We start from the raw sequence: 25,498 nt of genomic DNA on the forward strand, positions 1-25,498 counted from the left end.
GAGTGTATGTCTATAGGTATGTATGAGTGTGTATGAGTATATGTATGTAAGTATGAATGAGTTTCCCACCTGCTTGGGAGGTTACTTAGAATATTGTCAAATACTATACCCTAGATAAGGGTTCTTATGTTTTGATTTTTAAGCCTTTGTAAAATATTTAAATGTATTATTAGTCAGAACCTACACTTAGGTAGGATGACTTAGTTACATGACTTGTCATATCTAGCATAGTAGTGGCAATACTCTATCCGGACCCACCGGTTCGGTTCTGTCCGACACAAAACAAAACAGGTTTGGACAAAAATTGTGTTAACGCGGGTCGGGTCAGGATATGGCTTGCTTGTCTGGATTTAAATTCAGGCCAGGCCTGGACATGAAAATTCAGATAACCTGGCCACAATCTAAAATTATTTTCCATTAACTTGAAACATATATTGTTTTTCCATGAAGACTTATACTTTTGTATGATTTGAGGTGAGTTTTGGATTGTTGGCATTGTTTTTTTTTTGTGTTTAATGTGAATTAAATTATTTTTGTATAATTTAATATTTGAGTGAACATAAATGTAGTTTATAGAATTCGGACTAATTTGGACATCTGGACAACCCCATTTTAAAATAAACCAGGTTTGGACAAGTTAAGTTTTCCCAGATTTAAAACCGGGCTGGGTCCAAACAACAAATTATCTATTTATACTAGTAGTTGTTTGAACTAGGTTTTATCCAAACCTGAAATTTTTCCACCCCTAAAGGAGACCCCATGTAACCATTTTTGGATATGAAATGAAAGTTAAGAAAAGCATTAGCTTTTGGTAAATAGCTTTGTGTTCTTGTTTTTGCTCTCATCCTTTCCATCTCCCAAACATTCTTTCCTTGCTTCCCTTGCTTCACTCTGATAACTCTCACAACCCTGTCGTCTACAAAAAAAATAATGATTAGCTTGGGATAATTCCTCAGCTAAAATGCTAAAATCCCTGGGTAATATTTGTTAGCAAGGGTTTTCCCAAGAATTGACATCCCTGGGTAAAAGCCTCGTAAGTAATAATTACCCAAAGATTTTATAATCACTCGCTAAATAGCAACAAATTATTCTGTTGATAAATAATAAATTTTCTAGATAACTTATGTTAATTAATTCATCAAAGACAAGGAATTTGCTTCGGAATATTTCCTAGGCAATCTCTGGATAATTTATGTTAATTGATTCATCAAAGACAAGGAATTTTCTTCGCAACATTTCCTGGGAAATCTCTTAGTAATTTTAGTAAGGTATTTTTCATCGGCAATCCGTTGATAAATTTTCAAAAAATTGAAATGTTAAATCCCTGGTTATTCCCTAGATAATATTTCCTAAGGATTGTTTCCTGGGTAATTCATTAGTATTTGGATGGAGCAGCAATGAAATATAGCCTTGGTAATCCTTGGGTAATAAAATTTGAAAATAGGATTATTCCCTGTGTAAACCCTTCCTAATATAAAACAAAGTTTTAATTATTTATTTTAAAATTATATTATAAATTATAATACAAAAATATATATTAAATTATTCAATTAGAATAATCAATAAATTTTAATACAATATGCTAAAAATAACAATTGCAATCTATCATAACCAAATATGAAAGATTATATTAAATATTGGCAATGGAATTAAAAAAACAACACAATTCATATTCTAAATAAGTGCACGCACACATAGCTAACATAAGTGGCAAGTACTAAAACTCAAAAGTATCACAAACAAGCAACAAATACAAGAAATAAGTGACAACATAAGAATAACAATTATTAAGATGGTGGAATAGGATCAACATCTTCATCATGACCTCCTAGATTTATTTGAGAAGGTGCTTCATTTTGAGATATAAATAATTGTAGCATTCTCCTCATTTCCACCAACTATGTCCGTGTGTAAGACTATTATACATCCACTCCCGATCAGTTCCCATTTATATTCTGGTAACATATTACTATATAATTTTTATAATTAACACATGTATATAGATTAAAAACATATTCCAAACACATACACTATATATGCTCACATGAATACTATTGAAAACATATATTTTAAGAGGTAAAAAAATTGCAAATTCAAAATAATATCTCTTTTTACGTAAAATTTTTTTAAAATCATAGCCAAAATAATGTTACATACATTAAAATACATAAATGAACCTACTAATAACAATATAATGAGATAGATTAGGTGAATAGGTAAATAGGTCTACAGGTAAATTGAGATAAGTTAGGTGAACAAGGCATAACTCTATGGTTGAAAAGTACAAACAAATCTTAAAGCTTTTTGTTTCATAAGACAGAATTCACCAAGCACATCACAATGCAACAAATCATTCATAATTATTTTGATGAAATCTGGTGTGAAAAATTCGGAAAGGAACTCTATACATATAGAAACATCATTTTCTTTGTAGTTATATCCCAATGCAGGTGAGTTTAGCTACTCTTTTATTATCATGATAATATATAATTAATCATTTTCAATGGTTAATTACAACTTTGTGCTATATATAATAATATTTAATGGCATGGTCTATATATATCTTATGTAACTAGGCTTTAGTCAATGACCATAGCTTTGTATCTCGTATATAAATCATTTGGATATCAAGATAGTGTGAGTAAATATCTCCATCATTATAAATTTCTTCTTCCCCTTGTTTATTTCTTCAGTGTTTATAGTTGTTTATTTAAAGTTTAATTCAAAATCATCACATGGTACTTTCAAAATCATATAAAAATATATATCAAATATTTGTGTTTGTTCCAAAATCATGGGGAGAGTGATGTGAGAAATATATATATATATATATATAGATAATAGTTATAACTTAAGACGGTTTATTTTTTCCTTTTAATGTTTACAATACCAATACAAGAACACATTAATTCTTAATATCATATAAAAAAACTAAAATTATGTACTAGTTATTATTAAAAATAGAATGACCATCTATATGAACTAAAGGTCTAATAATAATGGCACCAAACCATTCAACTCCTAATACTATATTAAAAAGAGAATACTAGTTAATACTATACTTAATATAGAGATCATACTTCAATAAGTGGAAGTCCAAGATATATATATTATGATGGTTAAAAGAAATGCTCACCCTATACTATGTTAGAATCAGTAACATCATCATTTCAACTTCACTTAAATAAACATTGTCGATAGTTTACACAATGTATGCAGAGAATAATTAAGGAAAAACCAACATGATTTAAATTCATTAATCCAACCCCCCAACTAAAAATGCCAAATAATTCAAATTCAAGTATGTATATATAAAAATAGGAAACAAATTTAAGAATGGGAGAGAAGACCCAGAAGATCCGACCTCTTGGACATATGTATACGTGAATTGAGTTTGCAGGGGAGGAATGATGGCAGATTTCTCATATGAGTTAGTAACTGGGAAGGGATGGCCCACTTCCAAATATAAACAGCTACTTAAATTCTTAGAAAGCGCGCATTCAACGGTGTTCAGCCCTTAAATCTAGAAATACCACCATAAGACAAAAACAGTTACGTACTTGAATTCCTTCATAAAAAGGCCTAATAACAAGCACCAAAGGCAAACATCTGAAAATAACATGCCTACCCAAAATAACAAGCAAAGTTTAAAAGCTGCAATTCAGATGAGACAAGATATGACCACACAAGAATTCTGATGTTATGAAATATCAAACAGTGTCGTAGATGGTTCTTGTCTGCCCAATGGATTAGCATATTGACAAGTCTCTCGCATAAAAGGCAAGGAGTGGATACTCGAAGATCAAAATTATTTGCAATAGAGTTATTTGCAATATATTATTAACATGTTCCAAACAAAGACAAATGGCAAGCCTAAACCCTATCAAGAGCCACTCAAATAAACAACCAGGAGTTCACCGAATTGAAAAAATAGATAAATGAAAACAAAAAAAGAATGAAAACCCTAATCATAATAGGGGAATCTGGAGAAACATATGAATAATCTTCAATAGTTTGAACAGGAAAAAGATTGAACTACTTTAATCAAACTAAATATCCATGAAATTAAGAATCTCGTCCATAAATGTACCATTTAAATCAAATAAAAAGAGAGGATTAGGGATTAGGGTTTTGAAACAACCCCTATTTTCAAGAAATTCTTTTCAAAATCATAAATAAAACCCACGAAAATTCCGCCTACATCTAAACAAGGAGAAAGATCAAAATTCTCCAACCTCAAATTCCATGTAATTTCAAAACCCAGATGGAGATTATTCCAAATTAAGGTGATAAATAAACAAATGATGGACTGGGGATAAGAATTCACAACATCAAACCTTATTTGAGAGGCGAACAGTGAGATCTCCGGTGAAGGAACAACAAAGACTCAAGAAATGAACAACGAGATCTCCTGTGAAGGAACAATGAAGACTCAAGATGGGGCCGGTGAAAAGCCATTCACTCAGCTAACAATCTTGATGGTATCAAACTCGTTTAACTTCTGATGATTAATGCTAGTCGTGTCACAACAATAAGAACTTCGACTAACAATCTCTCCACTGTTCAATCGTCGGAGCGCTCTCTGCCACTGGATCTGCCTCAGAAATAGTGGATGGAGGCCAACTTTGCTGAGGAAGGAGCAGCGAGAGAGAAAAGTTAGGGTTTAGAATGACTTGTGAATATGGGTAGGATCCGATAGCACAACACGTTGACTTTCAAAATAGGATAGCCATAAATCACCACCACACTTTTGAACACCGAGCAAGATTATGAACCCCCTCCGTAGAACTTAACATTCACACAACCCACTTCTATCTTCGTAAAAATCCTATATAAATATTTTTTTAATCAGAAATTTGACAAATATATATATATATATATAATTTTAGTTTATATTTATATTAACACTTGAGAGAGATTAAGATTTTTATTTATGGTTTGGCTTAATGTAGTTACGTTAACAAGCCTCATATCTTATCATCATCACAAAACTCACTCATTCATCACCATTATTATTATTATTATTATTATTATTATTATTATTATTATTATTATTGTTATTGTTATTTTTATTATTATTGTAATTAGGGAATTGGCTTTTAACTAAGAAAATAGAAAACTACCCTTGCATAAATGATATAACAAATGCAAATTTACCAACAATGATACGATTTTTTCCCCTTTTTGTTTTGATTCATATATGACAAAATGAATGTTTTGAAAATGCAAAGACCAAAATTATATCAATGGCATTGCCACTTGGCAAATGACTACCAAGTTTCCAACAAAAATATGACTTATTTTCATTTTTAGTATTTGTGGGATCGAAAATACATGTCTTGGCATCGTGTTGGTGAAGAGACACCAGGCGATATATCGAATCACAAATGTTATTTTATTTTTTCATCTTTGTGGGCTCTTCCATTCCTAATAGAGGCAAGCCTCTATTATTAATTACCCAAGACTGAAATCTCAGGAACATCCCATTAAGGGCTCAAGTACAAGTAAAGGCAAGAAAATGTGTTATTATATATATATATATATATTCATAACATCATTTATATATCAACATATAACTTTCTTTATATATATATATATATATCATATATCATTGGCGCTGCCTGTGTCTTGTCACCGCGTTGCATGCCTTATTGTCGCCTTAAAATATATATCTCGTTATTGCCTTGAAATTTATATATTTATTTTAGAAATTGCCGCTGCCTCGAAATGAGCTTTCTTGCCATTGCTTTGGAATGAGTTCATTGCATTGGATCGCTAATGTATCAATTTTACATAGCTCCAATTTGAGACATCTTGAATTTGAGACATTTTAAATTGGGTTAATATTTGGTAAGATCCAAAGTTGCAAAGCATGTGCAACAGTACATCAATGTAGTCCAGGAATATAAATAAAGGAATCAACCAGTCCATACGCCCTCAAATTTATATAAACGTTAATTATAGGCACCCATCTCACACATGATCACTTTAATACATCATTTCTCAAATATATATATATATATATATATATATTAATCCATGCTTATCCGGTTATCCCATATGCCTCTTTTGAATGGTGGAGCCCACCTTTGGATTCTTCTCTTTAGTCCACGTACACATGCATGCACACAATGGCATGTTTTTTTTTTCATTTTCCTTTTATTTCTCTTTTTTTAGTTTATTTCATTTTATTTATTTTCATATGTGAATATATATATATATATAATTGAAATTATAGGGCTTTCATCATTTCATATATACAATGGTTCTCACATGAGTATATATCCAATGCATGGACAATGGTGGGTACTATGTTCCTTGAATGCAAGCTACTTTTTGTTAGTGTAGTATGTGTGAATAATTGTGAATAGTTTAGTCCCACATCGGATAAAGAGAAAAACGAACATATGTTTATATAATACAATATAATAAAGAAATTAAATAATTGAATTTGAGAAAAGTGCAAGTAGGCCCTCTAATATATATATTTATATATATATTTATTTAATCTATGAATGAGCACTTGGGCATCTTGGGTTGAATTAAATAATTTATTATTTTTTTTAATGAAGAGATGTCAGTCATTTTCTCTAATAGACAAATCCAACCGTTGTTCACACCTCTTCATCTTTTTTAAATACAAAAAAGTTCTCACAGAAGATCATTACTTTTTCTGCAAAGTTTGATCTTCGGATTTTGTTGTATCCTGAGGGAATTGTTGCAAAACCTAGTGCAGATCTGAGGGCGATAAATTCCTAAAAGATAGTGTTCCTACACGCCTCAAAATCCACTAAATCCTACTACTTCATTCTCTGCTTTCACTAACAATTTCTAGGAATTTATATACTGTTTTTTACAATGGAGAAACACCCTAAAACATCCTTCAAGGTGATGAACCAAGACTTCATGAAGCTTGATCGTTTTGATGGTACCAACTATACTCACTGGAAGGACAAGATGATGTTTTTTCTCACTGCTTTGAAGATTTGGTAGGTGCTTGATCCAAGTCTGCCAGAAGTTCCAATCGCTACTTTTGATGAATCTGCAAAAGCTAAGGAAGAGCGTGTCAAACATCAAGAAGATGAGTTGCTTTGTCGTGGTCACATTCAAAACACTCTTTCGGACCGTCTGTACGATCTCTTCACTTCTGTTCAATCACCAAGAGAAATCTGGAAAGCTTTAGAATTCAAGTACAACCATGAGAAACAAGGAGCAGGTAAGTTCATTATTCTGAAATTCTTTGAGTTTACCATGTTCAATCATGTTTCTGTATTGGATCAAGTGCATGAACTACAAATCCTAGTCTCTAAATTGAAGTACTTGAATGTTGAAGTCAGTGAAGCATTACAAGTTGGGGTTGTCATAGCCAAACTTCCTCCAAGTTGGAATGATTACAGAAAGAAATTGTTACATTCTTCTGAAAGTTTCTCTCTAGAACAACTCCACAAGCATCTCAGAATTGAAGAAGAAACTAGAATTCGAGATGGAAAGAGATTCGGAAAAGAATCCGACTCCAATGTGAATTTCATTGATGTGAACAAGTCTAACAGATTTGGAAAGAAGAGGAAATTCATGGACGTCAATTCAAACTCAAATAATTCTGGTTCCAAGAATAACAAGACATGTTTTCATTTCAAGAAGAAAGGGCATTTCAAGAAGGAGTGCAGGTTTTGGAAGAAAATGAAGAAGGATCATGTTGCTATTGGTTCAAAAACAAAGTTAGCATTGTTGAAGAACAAGTAAAAGACCTTGTGGCTATGGTTTCAGATTTACATATCTCTATGATAACAAAAGTTAACATGGCTACGTTTTCAAACACATGGACATGAAGTGTTAATGGGCAACCATAATGCTGTTAAAGTTTCATGAAAAAGGGACTTTAGAGCTTTTCTTCACTTCTGGAAAGAAACTCAATTTGATCAATGTTCTTCATGTTCTTGAAGTTAGGAAAAACTTTGTGTCTGGAAATTTACTTTGTAAGGGAGGATTTAAGATTGTATTAGAAGCTGATAACCTTATCCTCTCAAAGAATTTAAAAGGATATGCTTGTGATTGAATGTTTAAACTTTCTGTAACTTCAAATATTAATAATAGTGAAAACGTTTCTGCTTATATGATTGATTCATCAATTACTTTATGGCATTCACATTTAGCACATGTTAATTCTAAATCATTAAAGTTTATGGCAAAACATGGATATATATCTTATGAAAATAGAGATCATGATAAATGTGAAATTTACATTCAAGCAAAAATGACTAAGTTACCTTTTCCTAGAATAGAAAAAAATTCTGAATTGTTACAAATTGTACATTCGGATATATGTGAGTTAAATGGACATTTGACTAGAGGAGGGAATAGGTACTTCCCCACTTTTATTGATGACTACTCTAAATACACTCATGTTTATCTTATGAAACATAAAGATGAAGTCTTTGATAAATTTAAATTATTTAAAGCTAATGTTGAAAATCAGAAAGAAAAACGAATTAAAATTTTTAGAAGTGACAGAGGTGGAGAATATTTTCCAACAGAATTTAATTCCTTTTGTGAACAACATGGAATAATTCATCAAAGAAGTGCACCCTACATTCCACAACAGAATGGATTGGCTGAAAGAAAGAATAGAACCCTTGTTGATATGGTAAATGCAATGTTGTTAAGTGCTAAATTATCTTATTCTCTTTGGGGAGAGGCATTATTAAGTGCTTGTCATGTGCATAATAGAATTCCCTCAAAAGTGACAAAGACATCTCCATATGAATTATGGAATGGTAGAAAACCAAATTTAAGTTATTTTCGTGCATGAGGTTGTCTAGTATTTTATAGAGTAACAGATCCTAAAAGGACTAAATTAAGGCCACGAGATATAAAGAGTGTTTTTATAGGGTATGCCGAAAATTCTAAAGCCTATAGATTATTAGACTTAGAATCTAATGTCATTGTGGAATCCAGAGATGTTTATTTTATTAAAAATAAATTTTGTCATAATTCCACAAGTGAGTTAACTCCAAATACAGCATTAGATGATCATAACAAGAAAATTAAAAGAACTAGCACAATCAAAGAAGTTGAACCAAGGAAAAGTCAAAGAACTAGAAAAGAAAAGAATCTTCATTCAGATATTATTTCTTCTCAAGCTTTAGTCTTTTTAGTCGAAGGTACAAGAACTGAAATAACAAATAAAATTCCTATTTTATTAAATATAGAAGAAGATCAAACTCCTAAAACTAATAAAGAAGCTCTTACTTCAAGAGGCTCAGCATTTTGGAAAGGATCTATTAATGATGAAATGGATTCTCTAATGTCTAATGGAACATGGGTTTCAGTTGATCCACCTCCTGGTTGTAAGCCAATTGGATGCAAATGGGTATTCAAAATTAAAGATGGAAATATTTTTAAATCTAGATTAGTGGCAAAAGGGTTTAAACAAAAGGAAGGAATTGATTATTTTGACACATATGCTCCTATTGCTAGAATTACTTCTATCAGAGTGTTATTTGCATTAGCATTTATTTATAATTTACAAGTTCATCAAATGGATGTTAAGACAGCATTTTTAAATGGTGAGATTAATGAAGAGGTATATATGAAACAACCCAAAGGTTTTATTCTACCAGGAAATGAACAGAAAGTGTGCAAATTAACAAAATCCTTGTATGGACTAAAACAAGCACCAAAGCAATGGCGTGAAAAATTTGATTCTGTAATTCTAAAATATGGCTTTAAGCATAATAGTGCTGATAGATGCATTTATTCTAAGTTCACTAATAATTTTGGTATAATACTATGTCTCTATGTTGATGATATGCTAATCATTAGTACTAATATGGAAGGAATAGATGACACTAAGGCATAGCTATCCTCAAATTTTCAAATGAAAGATTTAGGTGAGGTAGATACAATCTTAGGTGTCCAAGTAAAAAGACATAGTGGGGGTTTTGCACTCTGTCAATCTCATTACATTATGAAAGTGTTAATTAAGTTCAATCATTTGAATATTAAAGAAGCAAATACTACTTATGATGTTTCCATTAATTTGACTGAAAATCCTGAAAGAGCAATAGCTCAACTAGAATATCCTAGTGCTATAGGGAGTCTTATGTATGTTATGCATTGTACTAGACCTGATATAGCTTTTGCAGTTTGTAAATTATCACGATTTACTAAAAATCCAGGTGTGTTACATTGTAATGCAATTAAAAGAGTTTTAGGATTCCTTAAGAGGACAAAAGACTTGGGCTTATTCTATGATAGTTGGATAAGAAGTACTTGTGACAAAATGTCAACTAGTGGATGGATTTTTAGATTAGGTGGCGGGGCTGTCTCCTGGGCATCAAAGAAGCAAACATATATTACACATTCCACAATGGAGTATGAATTTATTGCCTTAGTAGCAGCAGGCAAGGAAGGAGAGTGGTTGAGAAACTGGTTATTAGACATAAAGTTTTGGCCACAACCAATGCCAGCCATTTCTTTGCACTGTGATAGTCAAGCAATTATGTCAAGAGCGCTCAATAAAATATATAATGGTAAGTCAAGACATATAACTCTAAGGCATGAATTTGTGAAACAATTGATAACTGATGGTATTATTACCATAACTTATGTGAGATATTGCAAGAATCTAGCAGATCCATTAACTAAAGCTCTACTAAGAGATTTAGTGCGAAATACTGCTGCTGAGATGGGTCTACAACCTTTTAGCTAAACTTATCATTAATAGGAACCCAACTTTTGTTTTAGCATTACCACTAATTTAGAAGTTTAAAGGGTAATAACAAGTTAGTGATAAGTGTTTTGAGTACTAGGTTTTGCTGATAAGCAAATTAGTACCATGGTCATCCAGAGGGTGAGTGTAGAAATTAAACACTCTTAATGAAACAAAACTTTGCCTATATAAAATTGAGAAGTGGTGCCACTTCTATCAAAGTTATGTACACTTTGTAAAATTCTATGAAGTCAGGATGGAGCACATGACCTTAATAGTGTTGTTTTTTCATTTGATAGAGAACTTCTGTTTGAATGTTATTAATAGCAAAACATGTGTGATAATTTTGATTTGGAAGATAGAATCACAGATTAAGCTTCAACCACTTGTGATTTTGCTAAATTCTTAAATTACTTACACTACATAAAGGTTTAAACCGAAAGTTACCTTTATAAATGTATTTAGCTATAATATGACTATATCAATTTCACGCATACTAAGTGGGGGATTGTTAGTGTAGTATGTGTGAATAATTATGAATAGTTTAGTCCCACATCGGATAAAGAGAAAAACGAACATATGTTTATATAATACAAGATAATAAAGAAATTAAATAATTGAATTTGAGAAAAGAGCAAGTAGGCCCTCTAATATATATATATATATATATATTATTATAATTATGTATTTATTTCTTTAATCTATGAATGACACTTGGGCATCTTGGGTTGAATTAAATAATTTATTATTTTTTTTTAATGAAGAGATGTCAGTCATTTTCTCTAACAGACAAATCCAACCGTTGTTCACACCTCTTCATCTTCTTTAAATACAGAAAAGTTTTCATAGAAGATTATTACTTTTTCTGCAAAGTTTGATCTTGGGATTTTGTTGTATCTTGAGAGAATTGTTGTAAAATCTGGTGCAGATCTGAGGGTGATAAATTCCTAAAAGATAGTGTTCCTAAACACCTCAAAATCCACTAAATCCTACTTCTTCACTCTCTGCTTTCACTAACACTTTTTGCCATGAATACATCATCCATTTTAGTGAATCTGGCCGCATAAACCTTCTTTGGCTCATGTTCTAATTATGTACTTGATTTAATAAGATTTTAGCTCATCATTATTATTGAGAGCCATATCTTAGGATCATTCTTCATATTTTATTTTATTTTATTTTAATGTGACACCATAAGCAAACATCATCATTAGAAATAAATACCCCTAGCTTAAAACCACATAGCCAAAGGCTTCAAATCATCACCATCGGTTCTTATATTTAGCCGTCACTTTATCAATTCTCCAATCTTCATTCATTTCCATTAAAACAATGGTTTCTGCATGTCTTTCAATGTTATATATATATTACATTAAAATTGATTCTAAAACCATGCAATGATGGGCCCCACATTCCTTGATTTTTTTGAAACAACCCTAAAACCATGCACGTCATGCATGGATAGTGGTGGGTCCCTCTTATACATAATTATAAATGATATTGGATTTTTTTTTCCTTCAGATAAGAGCCTTTAGATTCTTCTTTTAATGCACGTAAGTGTGCATGCTTCTCATATATATATATATATATATATATATATATATGTATATATTTTGTCACACAAATAGACTAGGCTCTCTCAGAAATGGCTGTCAGTATGGATGGTTATATGTATACATCCTTTTATCACAGCGGAGAGAATAAGCGTGTCTTTTGGTTTCTTGTGCTTGATAGCCCACAGGGGATTTTGGACCATTGGAAATCTCTCACTCAAATGCTTTACTTTCCCTCGTATGTCACTGAAGGTATGCCTTTGAGCCGCCAATCTGAGTAATACTTGTTGAAGAAGTGATTGAAGATGGCGAGCAGGTGGAAGATCACGGCTTGATCATGATGGAGAGACAGCATGGTGTGAAGAAGGGCGGTCGGCATGGGTGCCGGGATGGCACTATTCTGGTCCAGAATGGTTCTCTGAAGAAGTAAAGAGAAGAGCATGGTTTGACTGAATACAAACTGAAGTAGTTGAAGAGTGTTTTTGAATGAATGGATATTGTAATCAGTCAATGTCTGGGTGTTAGTGAACATCCAATACTGGTTCAATTTAAAGATTTTAAAGTGACCAATGGGAAGTTAGATTGTATGTTAACCAATGCTAGTGCTTGTTTTGGATTGGCTCCTGAAATACTTTTCTCCTTTCCTTGACTGTTTGACCCTTTGACCACGCCAGAGAACAACTCAAGCATTTCATGAAACACTTGGGATTTCTCTGCACATATCATCGAACACCCTCCTTCTTCCTCACAACCGGTGTCTGCTTCTCATCAATATGGTATCAGAGATTCTCTATGGCAACCAGTAGCTCGTTAGTGTCTGCCAACGCACTAGTGTGTCTCTCTCAGCTATCGGTTCCCGAGTTCACTTGCCAGGAGTATGGGCAGTGGAACTTGTGGATGAAGACCGACTTCAGGTCCTAGGAGCTGTGGGACTTGGTGGAGAATGGCTTGACGGAGTCGAAGGATGAAGCTGTCGAGAGGGAGAACCGGAAGTGAGACACGAACATGCTGTGTCTGATCCAGCAAGACGTGGACAGTCCAAACCTCGACCGGATCGCTGAAGCCAAGTCAGTGCACGATGCATGGGAGATCCTGAGAAAGCACTACCTTAGTATCTTCAAGGTGTTGTCGGTGAGAATCCAAGCTCTCCAGCAAGAGTTTGAGACGTTACAGATGGGAGACGATGACGGGGTTCATGGATACATCTCACGAGTCATCACTATCACCAACTAGATCAAGGCCCTTGGGGAACAAGCTCAAGGAACCCGACGTCGTGTCCAAGGTGCTTCGGAGTTTAGCACCAAAATTTGACTAGGTTGTTGTCGCGATTGAGGAGTCAAAGGAGATCACCAAGCTCACGGTGGACGACCTCTGCGGCACACTACAAGCACACGAGGTGAAAGTGAACCGTGCGGTGGGGAAAGCAGTTGAGAAAGCTCTCCATGTCAAGGGAGAGCAACCGATCACCAGTTACAGCAAAGGGGGTTATGTTGAAAGCTCATGGGGTGACGGTAGGGACTGAGGGAGGTCGTTCACTCACGGGAGAGGTAGAGCACGAGGCGGTCATGGAAGGGGCATTGACAACAAAAGCCATATCCAATGTTTTCAATGCAAGAAGTTTGGGCACATGAAAGTGAAGTGTCGAGCGCCAGAGAAGAAGCTAAAGAAGGGTGCTGGTCTTGTAGCAGAAGAAGGAAATACTAAAAATCTCTTCATGGCTAGTAGCTAGACAGGTACTCACTCAACCACAGTCTGGTTAATTGATTCGGGATGTTCGAATCACATAACCGGTGATAATATACTGTTCAGTGATCTCGATGATTCTCTAAGTATCTCTGTAAGGCTAGGAGATGACAAAGAGATGAAGGTATGTGCAGTGGGAACGGTTGCTGCTAACACACAATCGGGAACACATAAGAGACTGCAAGGTGTCCAATTTGTGCCGGGACTCATACACAATCTCTTGAGTGTGGGGCAACTGCTCATCAAGGGATATTCAGTGGTGTTTGAGAATAATCAGTGCATCATCAGTGACAATCAAGAGAAGAATTGGATGATCTCAATATCTAGATCAAGCAATAACATGTTCCCATTAGACATTACAAAGATGGAGAATCTAGTGTTAGCTATGAGGAGTCAAACTGTTGATGAATTATGGCACCTAAGACTCGGGCATTTAAACTATAAGAGTCTCACGTCCATGGCCCACATAAAGATGGTGAGAGGAATTCCTGAGCTGAAGAAGAAGACACAGTGCGAAGATTGTGTAATGGCAAAGTAGGCACGTTCCCCAGTGGAGTAGCAAGAAGAGCAAGTTCATGTCTTGAACTTGTGCACATGGACCTCTAAGGTCCTATGAGTGAAGACACTCTGGGAGGTAACAGATACTTCTATCTATTGGTCGATGACTACTGCAGGTAGTGCTCAGTTTACTTCATCAAGAATAAGTCTGAAGCCTCTGCAAAGTTCCAAATTTTTCACACTCTTATGGAGCGACAGACGGGTTTGAAGCTTAAGACTGTGAAAAATGATCGAGGTGGGGAATTCTCATCAAATGAATTCCTGGAGTACTGTAATAGGTTTGGAATCAAGAGAGAGTTCACTACTTCCTACTCACCTCAGCAGAACGGAGTTGTAGAGTGAAAGATTAGGACGGTGGTTGAATTGGCAAGAGGTTTATTAAAGAGTGGAGAGTTACCAGTGAAATTTTGGGGAGAAGCAGTGTTCACTGGTGTGCATCTTGTGAACAGATGCCCAACTCTTGCACTGCACAACAAGACACCTTATGAATCCCTGAATGGAGTCAAACCCACTGTGAGTTACTTTCGTGTATTTGGATGTATTGCATTTGCTCTAATCCCTTCATTGAAGCTGCAGAAGCTCAGTGGTAAGTCTAAGAAGTGTGTGTTTGTTGGGTACTGCCCTGATGCTAAGGCATATAGACTATACAACCCCAATACCGGCAAGATCATTGTGAGTCGAGATGTGGTGTTTCATGAGGACTCGAGGTGGAACTGGGGAGCAAGAAGTGATCAAAGCCCAGAACTTTTGATTGAAGACATGATAGGAGCCCCCACTAATGAAGTAACAGACATTGTTACAAGTAATGAAACATCTATACAAAGGCATGATCCTCAGGCTGCACAGACAGGAGATACAACACCAAAGAAGACACGATTGTTATCTGATATATATAGTACATTTACATTTGCTCTATGTGCAGGTGATCCACATGATTTCAATGAAGTAGTGAAGTACAAGGAGTGGTAAGAGGCAATGAATTCCGAAATTGCTTCAATTGAGAAGAACAACACCTGGGAGCTATGTCAGTTACCTCCAGGGAAGCATGTAGTGGGACTAAAATGGATCTACAGGTCAAAGGTGAATACTCAAGGCCAAGTGGTGAAGCTGAAGGCCAGATTGGTGGCCAAGGGATACTCACAGAAGTACGGAGTGGATTATGAGGAGGTATTCTCACCTGTGGCTCGATTAGAGACAGAGAGGCTGCTGTTGGCTCTAGTTGTGCATGCTGGATGGCCTGTGTTTCACTATGATGTCAAGTCTGCGTTCTTGAATGGAAACATCTAAGAAGAGGTGTATGTAATGCAACCTGAAAGGTATGTAATAGAAGGAAGCGAGCATCTAGTCTATAGATTGAGGAAAGCACTCTACGGCTTGAAACAAGCCCCTCATGCGTGGTATGGTAGAATTGACAATCATTTTTGAGAGCATAGTTATACAAGGAGTGAGTGTGAACACACATTATACATAAAAGAGCTGGAAAATGGTGATAGGCTGCTGCTGAGTTTGTATGTGGATGACATCATTTACACAAGTTCATCCAGTGCTTTCATTGATCAATTCAAGCTAGAAATGATGAAGACATTTGATATGTCAGATTTGGGTGAATTAAACTACTTTCTCAGGCTAGAAGTTATACAAAACTCTGATGGTATTTTCATTAGACAAAAGAGATACATTGAGGTGCTATTACATCAATTGAATATGATGAATTGCAAGCCAGTGCTAACACTAATGAGTGTGAATGATAGATCACAAGGAGTCTCTGAAGAAGAATTTGGTGATCCAAGGATGTATCGCAGCCTTGTTGGGAAGCTTTTGTATCTCACTCACTCACGACCAGACATATGTTTCTCTATAACCTATCTCTCACGTTTCATGAATTGTCCTAATGTGTTTCACTTCTCTACAGCAAAGCGAGTGGTGAGGTACTTGGCAGGAACCAAGGAGCTTGTACTGTGTTTCTCTTGAGGTGATGAGGGGATACTTGAAGCCTTCTTAGATAGTGATTGGGGAGGTTCCCTACCTGACCGCAAGAGCACCACTGGTATGCTAATTCGATTGGTATTGAGCACAATATCATCGAGCACGAAGAAGCAGGAGATAGTGGCTCTGTCGACAATGGAAGCAGAATACATAGCTGCAACTTCCATAGCGTGTTAGGTTGTCTGGTTTAGAAGATTGTTGCTAGAATCCGGGCACCCGATCAGCAACTCTACTAGACTGTGGTGTGATAATCAATCAGCAATTGCCGTGGCGAAGAACCCCCCGTACCATGGGAGGACCAATAACATAGATGTGCGCTATCACTTTATCAGAGAGCTAATACAGACATGTTTACGAAGTTTTTTCCACCTGAAAAACATACGGTCATGAAAGGCTTAATTGGAGTTCACACACTTCAATCAAGAGGGAGTGTTGAAGAAGTGATTGAAGATGGCGAGCAGGTGGAAGATCACGGCTTGATCATGATGGAGAGGCAGCATAGTGTGAAGAAGGGTGGTCGGCATGGGTGTCGCGATGGCACTATTCTGGTCGGGAATGGTTCTTTGAAGAAGTAAGGAGAAGAGCATGGTTTGACTGAATACAAGCTGAAGTAGTTGAAGAGTCTTTTTGAATGAAATGGATATTATATTCAGTCAATGTCTAGGTGTTAGTAAACATCCAATGCTAGTTCTTTTTAAAGATTTTAAAGTGACAAATGGGAAGTTACATTGTATGTTAACCAATGGAAGTTATCCTTTTTGTCTAATGGTCTGTAATAGAATAATATATAAGGAAATGCTAGTGCTTGTATTTGATTGGCTCCTAAAAAACATTCCTCCTTTCCTTGACTGTTTGACCCCTTGACCAAGCCAGAGAACAACTCAGGCATTTCATCAAACACTTGGGTTTTCTCTGCGCATTTCATCGAACACCATCCTTCTCCCTCACATCCAGTGTCTGCTTCTCATCAATCTTTCATGTATGGCTACACGCTCTCTCAATAGACTTGGCACAAGATGTGCACCACTCGATGCCTTGTGCTCATTTATGTCATTGCGAACTGAAGTAAGAAGCTCAGCATGTTCCCTCATGGATAATATGTTTCCTTTGGTGCGCTTGAATTCCTGGGTGAACTCGTGTAGGATGTCATGGTGGCGGGTGAGCTTCTGAGCTACAGTAGTGGCAGGTGTGGCGGCAGGAGTGCAGCGACTCATGGCCTCATTAACATCAAGTAGCAGCTCCAAGAGGTTCTCAATCTCCATCTCCATCGACTTCCAGTGAAACCTACTCACCAGAGCCCTCGCATTGGCATAACCCGCTCCAAGCTTAGCGTAGGAGGAGAGGCGGACGTCGAGGTCACCCCCGAGGTGGCGAGCTTCGAGGCAGAGGTCGTCCCAGTCACCGGAATCCATGGCAGCAAGGGATCTGGGTTTCTTTGATCTTCAAAAGTTTGGTGTTGACAATAGACTTTCGAGACCTACATCTTAAAAATAGAGATCAGTCATGGATGGAAGGCTTGCGATTGGAATCTGGTGGAAATCTACTATGTGAATATAGAGATTTCTGTCAGATTAGAGAGGGAGAATGACATCGTGAACGTGAGATTGATCTATGCCCGGTATAAGGTAATCTCCGTTGAATGCATTTGTTAATTGACCTATCTTCTTCTGGAAATAAGATAAGTTTGCCTCGTCTGTGGCGTTAGTCTTTTGTATTTTCATAGGTACCGGCAGTGTCATCTTCTTCGCATTAGCTGCAACTATCATTGTTTGGATATCTCTGGTGCCTTCAGGGACTAATGTCACATTCTCATCATCTTGTTCCTTCAGACGTCTCCAAGGACTTCGTCAATCTTCTCTCTCTCCGACAACATGTTGGCGAGGAGCATCGAGATAGCGTGGAGATAGTTCCAGGAGTCACAGACATCACCATCTCCGTTCTCTCTATGTGATAGCTACTGTTGTCTCATTCCTTCAGGTGTCTTGGGGAACTAGTATCACCTTCTTCGACAACCCTTCTCTCTTTCTGGTAGCGTCAGCAGTGGCGGCATCAACTTCAAGCAACAGCGACAAGCAATGGCGTTAATGTTAACAGGCAACGTCGGCAAGCAGCATCCACAAGCAACATTGGCAAACAACAATAGTAGCAGCGACAATGATTCTTTTCACTCTTTATATATATATATATATATGGGGAAGATAAACCGTGAGCACATTCTTCTTTTTCTTCTTTTTTTTTTTCTTCTTCTTCTTCTTCTTCTTCTTCTTCTTCCTCGCTTGTTGCCTCTCTGTTCTTCTTTCGCTTTCTTCTCTCCTTCTTTCATTCATACTCCTATACCCCTTTTATAAACTTTCCTTGTAACTGATCATAGGGCGTGACTGATCGTGGGGTTTGATTGTGAGGCGTTTGCATTGACTGTGAAGACAGTTGCGTCGTGAGGAAGTTATATCGTGAAGCAGTTGCATTGGACCACGCGCTCCCACAGCGAATGGATTATTATTATTATTATTATTATTATTATTATTATTATTATTATTATTATTATTATTATTATTATTCTATTATTTATTATTTTCATTATATTTATTATTATATTATATTTCTTTATTTGCCAATATTATTATTATTATTCTTATTTTATTATATATATGTATATATTTTGTTCTATTGTTATGAGTTTATTTATTTATTCATTTTTTAATTAATTAATTTTTTTAATTATTTTATTATTATTATTATTTTCTCTTTTTTATATTTTTTGTATTTTTTATATTTTTTTATATTTTTTATATTTTTATTTGTTTTATCATTATTATTATATATTATCTTATCTTGATTTGATTTTATTATTATATACTTATTTATTTTTATTTGATTTGATTTGATTTGATTTGATTTTTATTATATATATATATATTTGATTCATTGATGTTTTTTGAAAATTTTTTAATTATTTATTTCATCATCATCATCATCATCATCATCATCATCACCATCATCATCATCATTATCATTATTATTATTATTATTATTTGATTTTATTATTATTATTATTATTTTTTGCCTCGTGGTTTATATTCATGGTTGATCTTGGGATTTAGATCGCCTCTAGATATGTGCTCTTGGCTGATCTTCAAATTTAAGCATTTAAGTTCGCTTCGAGATCTATGCTCTCGGCCAATCTTGAGATTTTGGATGCTTTAGACTGCCTTGAGATATGTACTCTCGGCATATCTAAGGATTTGAATATTTAAGATTGTCTCAAGATCTGTGCACTTGGCTAATCTTGAGATTTGAGTATTTTAAACTGCCTCGAGATTTATGCTCGTAGTTGGTCTTGAGATTTGTGTATTTTGAATATTTTGGATCGCCTTGAGATTAGTGCTCTCGGCTGATCTTGAGATTTGAGTATTTTAGACCGTCTCGAGATCGGTGGTCTCGGCTGATCATGAGATTTGTGTATTTTGAATATTTTGGATCACCTCGAGATCGGTCCTCTCGGCTGATCCTGAGATTTGAGTATTTTAGACCATATCGAGATCAGTGCTCTCAGTTGATCTATGGATTTGAATATCTTATAATTTTGATTTTGATTTAAATTAGGGCATGTATATATATATATATATATATTATATAAACAGGATTTATTCGCATTAAAATGAAAATTTTGAAAATAGAAAAACTGAAATTATATCAATTTGAACATTCTTCATCACCTGAGCGCAATCCCGTTTAATCTTCTTGTTTTTTTTAAATAAATGATACAATTTATACAACATTTTATTTTTAAAACATAAAATAATATCTATTTACATTAAGTTATTTACAGAAATAAAAGTATTATTTACAATGATCATTGAGTTCTTGTGAGTAGTAGATTCAGTTTTCCGTGTAGTAGACTCAGCGGTGCGCGCCGACGACTCGACGCTACGGGCTGCTACCACAACCAATGCTTTAAATTTTGGGCCAACCATATTTACGAAATCCTAAAAATTTGTAGAAATTCAGTCCATTGTTGGGTCCTTAGCTACAACACTCCCTTTTTTGACACCTAGATGTTGTTGAGGTGTTGTTATCATATGGGATAGGTGATGGAGCCTATATTGGTCCTTGAGTGGGCATGGATAGGTCCTCAAAAGGCATTTGGGATAAACCTGTACCTTCTTCAAGTGAGATGTTATCATCTTGTTTATATTGGCTGCATCTTTCCCAATATCACCCCTATTATTGCCAAAAGCTCTATCATTGGTGAAGACCGATGTGAGATCATTGAAAAATGGAAAGGATTTTCCACACAGTATGGCGGCTTCTTTGTGAGTCTGCATTGTATAAACACCCCATAATTAATAAAATCTTTAAGATAGTGCTATTTTCACACGAGTAAATATGAGTCTTGTTTTTTATGTTTTACTTTGACATACTCATCATATGTGCTTTCGTCACATATGATAGTGTTGTTTTCAAAGTTCCAATCAAAACCACTCAGTTGTAAGATATCGTAAATGACATTCGTCTTACTCCTTAAGAGTTTCACACGAGACTAGATCTTCGGTACTACCTTCAGTTTGGTTTGTAAAATCTTTTGTTATATCATACTTTCTAACTACATGAGATGTCCACTCCGGAAGCCATTTTCAGCCCGCCATACAGCGATTGTGCAAAGTATAACCAAAGCATCAATGGCGGTTTTATCTTCCTCAGGGGGTCCAATATTGTTTGTTCTATCCCCTCCCTTTTTGTTGTTGTTCTGTCTCCATACTTAAAAAACAAATGTGGAATTATTTACATTAAACAACATGAACATGACTAAATTGAATAAGTACATAATTCACAACATGAACAAGTTTTATATTCAACATGACATTTCAACATTATTCAACCCCAAAAGATTATGTACAAATGATTATAACATCAGCAAAATAGCAAACATGGCTGGAAAAGTAATAGACAATTCAACATAGATCTAATATTACAGGAACAAGCTTTCATAAATGTATCAAAGTCGCTAATCAGAAAAGAGAACTACAAAGAATAGTCACAAGAAAGTGCTAAGGGCCTACACAATCCTTTCACTTCAACCCTACCCCTTCCATATTATGGTCTTCAAATCATGTGAATGAAACTCACATCTTGAATTTCCTATTGTAACAAGACAATTACACTCAAGCCACATCTCATAAACATCCCCATCAAGAGAAAGTACCAAACAATTAGCATCATAAAAATGGAAAACTTTGAAACTAGTGGTATCGTTGGCCACTAAGTAACTTAATAGGTATAAATGAAATCTATTAAATTAGAAATACGATATCAGAATGGTTCCATGGTTATATAAACATGTAATTAAATTGCCAGCAACTCAATAGAAATTTATTTAATCTTCATGACATTGCTTCCATATTTTTCTGTTGATTCCCTTCAGTATTTATCTTTATATCTAAGCAAAAAATAGTAACTGAAGTCTCATTCATAAATGTAAATTATTTTCCTTGAAGATTTCCACAATTCATATATACTATATATGATTTCCTTCAACCAAAACACAAACAATTCAACACAAAACCAATATTCTCAAGATAAATGTAACCAGTTTTCACATGAAAACTAGTACTGTCTAACCAAATAGTACATAGCGATCTAACAATCCAAAAGGAAGCGCAACACATAAAAATGTTGAGTACATAATGATCCAATAACTATATCAACTTGATTGCCATTGTTAAACATATCTATGGCCATCTCGTCTAAATTGGGTACATTCATCCGTTGGTTGTAAGGCTATTATGTTGTTGGTGTCATCTTCCACACTCTCATCGAAAGATGGAACACCAACTCTTCTTCTTCTGCAAGATCTTCCGCTATCTCCCTCCTAATGAAATTGTGGAGTAAAGAATGCGCACTAATAATATGCCGTTGAGTGGTTATGCTATAGAAACTTGGACTGGCTAGAATTTTCTAATGGATTTTCAAAAGGCTAAACGTTCTCTCAATAAAGTTCCTAGTGCTAGCATGTTTCATGTTGAAAACTCTTCAGGTGTTTCCGGGTGAAGCCCATCGGGCCATGAACTTAAGTGATACCGTTGGCTTTGAAAAGGTGCAAGGAATCTGGGGCAATTTGCATATCCGACATCAACTAAGTAATAGAAACCTAGATATGGATTTGTTGTTAGATGTGTAAGCAGAAAGAATGACAACATTAAAAACAACATTGAATATATAACTCACCATTTGAAACTTTTAAACCATTTGGTTTTGTAACGGCATCCCTTAGCACTCGGGCATCATGTGATGAACCTTCCCAACCTGATAGGATGTATATAAACTGCATATCTTGTTCGCAAACGGAAAGTACATTGGTGGTAATTTCAGATTTTCATGATCTAAGTCTTGGACGATCAGCGTTGGGTACATTCAGTTGTATATGTGTCCCATCTAATGCTCTAAGGCGATTCTATGTCAGATACAAGAAAACATTATTGTTTATTTGTTCATGTAATATCCCCACTAAAAAAATTAAAAAATAACCTACTAAATTTTATTTTTTAACTCAAACCATTTCGACTTAGGATCATTTGAATTTTTTAGGACTTCAATTTCTATAGGAGAACACCATAGCAAAGAATAATAGACCGCAACATAGCATGAAAAATACTAAGTAACTATTTCAGCCAATTGTACAAAATCAAACTTGATTATTCTATTTTTAACATGGTAGGCTACAATATTATGGAAACAACGTCGATCCATCCGTAGCTTATTAATACATGTTATGTCACTTTCATAAATCACTTGCCTCAAATAATCATGTTGTTTCTGCCACCTACTCGATGTTGACTCAATCTTGTATTGAATTAATCGACTTCCACCACAACGTTGTCTTTTCTCACATACAGCAATTATGAGGTTTAAAACATAAAAGTAACACATGTACATTAGGAAATATAGTTTCACTTCATCAACAATGTCCATATCTAGAATTACATATCCATGTGTCAAATTGCTGAAAACCTAAATTCATAAGTTAATAAAAAAAAAGCAATAACCTCATTCTAAAGCATATGGTTGAGCAAACCTCATTTATGAAACCGAATCAAATAGATCCATAATAATGCACATTCATTGATATCTTCTATATAAATACTAAAAATTAAAAAGTTATCTTGATGAACAATAAAATATAGAAAAAACATGTAATTATATAATAATGCACATTGATTTTATAGAGTTTTTTTGCTAGTTGTTTACCTCTCCACTGAATTGAACCGTACTATACTTGTTGTTAATTCCAGAAGTTCCTTCAAACACTTGAATGTAAAAGTAGCACATTAACTTATATTGATAAAAATAAAAAGGAAGCAGCATAAGTTCAAAATAAGAACTTTCCAATAAATAAATAAAGAATTTCCTGCACAATGAGCCATATTATGGGGGAAATTGTTTTTCAAACCAAAGTAATTGAGAGAGGGTCACATAGAATCTAAAACTCTTGGTGGGTACACTAGCAAAAACTTTAAACCTCAAGAAAAGTGTTATGCAACTGTATAATCATGAATTATATAAACAAAATAAGAATGCACTTTCAACTATGAATCAGAAATACAAGATCAGAATGTACTTTTAACTGCCATGATTATATAGCCATGTAATTAAATTGGTAGTAGCTCAGTAGAGTTCCTTTTTAATTTTTTTAATATTCATGGCATTGTTAATTAATTGAACATGTAATTTTTTTTTAGAAAAAAACTCCATAAATTAGCAAATTGCATTCCAAATGAAACACATGAGAAAAATACAAAATAGTTTTAAAGCATAGCATCAAGGAGTTCATGTAACAACCTCATTAACAAATCCACTAAGATAATTGCGATCTAAATAAAACATTAGTAACTTTTACACCTTTATGTACCTCCAAAAGAAATCTAAAAAAAAAAAGAAAAAAAAATCAATCACAAACTCTGATCAAATAACCATGTAAGATAGCTTAATTACCAATTGAAGGGAGGAGCTCCGGTGATGGCGGCATTGTTGATGCTGACGTTAGACGGACACGCGCCAACGACGATGATGATTTCAAGAAGGAGCTCACGGAAGTTGAATGATCACAATGAGGAGAGCTCACTGATGATGATTGCAAGGTTTTGATGGGGGCTAGGGTTTCATTATAATTTTTTATATGAGTCTTTTATTTTTATTTTTTTTGTTTTTTACAAGGGAAAAACAATCATTTCCATGGAGAGAATGAACCATTTCCTCCATTAACCCCCCCTCTCCTCCTCCCCCAAGACTAATGGTTACATCCCAGAAAGCCCATCCAAACATGGGTATCGGAATCTGTAATCAATGACTCCCCAAAGGGGGAAACCATTACTGCCATCCAAACGTCCCATTACAGCACTCCCACACCAACCTTTTCACTTATTTTGCTTGTCGGACGCATGAGACACCTTCGATCCTCCGCCTCCAGCCATTCCACAGCTTGGTTAACCCAAGTGACACCTCCGATCTTCCTCATCCGGCTACCACTCAACACCCCTAATCCCTCACCTATAACTACCTCCATAGCTTGGTTAATGCACACGACACCTCCGATCCTCCACCTTCAGCTACTTCCGTAGCTTGGTTGACCCACACAACACCTCTGATCCTTTACCTTCCGATTATCCTATGCCATGTATATGATCTTCTTTGATCTAAACTTAGTTAAGATGGATATGTTTAGGATTAATTTTTAGATTGAGCTTTTTGATTTGAACTTAGTTAAAATGGATATGTTTAGGATTAGGTTTCAGATTGATCTTCTTTAATTTAAGATAGTTGTGTTTAAGATGGGTATGTCCATGATAATTAGGTTACAGGTTGATGATGTGTGGCATTCATTGTATAGGTTAAATCTTGTAACAATTTTAATTGTATTGATAAATCACATGAATGAAGGAAAGTAGAGAAA

At 34.9% G+C, this 25,498-nt stretch overlaps 1 protein-coding gene across 1 annotated transcript; it reads right to left on the reverse strand.

Moving 5' to 3' along the window:
* Nucleotides 1–17,495: 17,495 nt before the first annotated feature.
* LOC120251342 (Golgi SNAP receptor complex member 1-2-like) lies at nucleotides 17,496–17,963 on the reverse strand. The gene has a single exon (XM_039259881.1). The coding sequence runs from the start codon at nucleotides 17,961–17,963 to the stop codon at nucleotides 17,496–17,498; it is 468 nt and encodes a 155-aa protein (XP_039115815.1).
* Nucleotides 17,964–25,498: the final 7,535 nt, after the last annotated feature.

This window comes from Dioscorea cayenensis, chromosome 20 (assembly GCF_009730915.1).
Source record: "Dioscorea cayenensis subsp. rotundata cultivar TDr96_F1 chromosome 20, TDr96_F1_v2_PseudoChromosome.rev07_lg8_w22 25.fasta, whole genome shotgun sequence".
Classification (NCBI taxonomy): Eukaryota; Viridiplantae; Streptophyta; class Magnoliopsida; order Dioscoreales; family Dioscoreaceae; genus Dioscorea; species Dioscorea cayenensis.

Excerpts from the sequence above, each read along its gene's own strand:
- LOC120251342 (XM_039259881.1), bottom strand. The coding sequence starts at position 17,963 with ATGGATTCCGGTGACTGGGACGACCTCTGCCTCGAAGCTCGCCACCTC.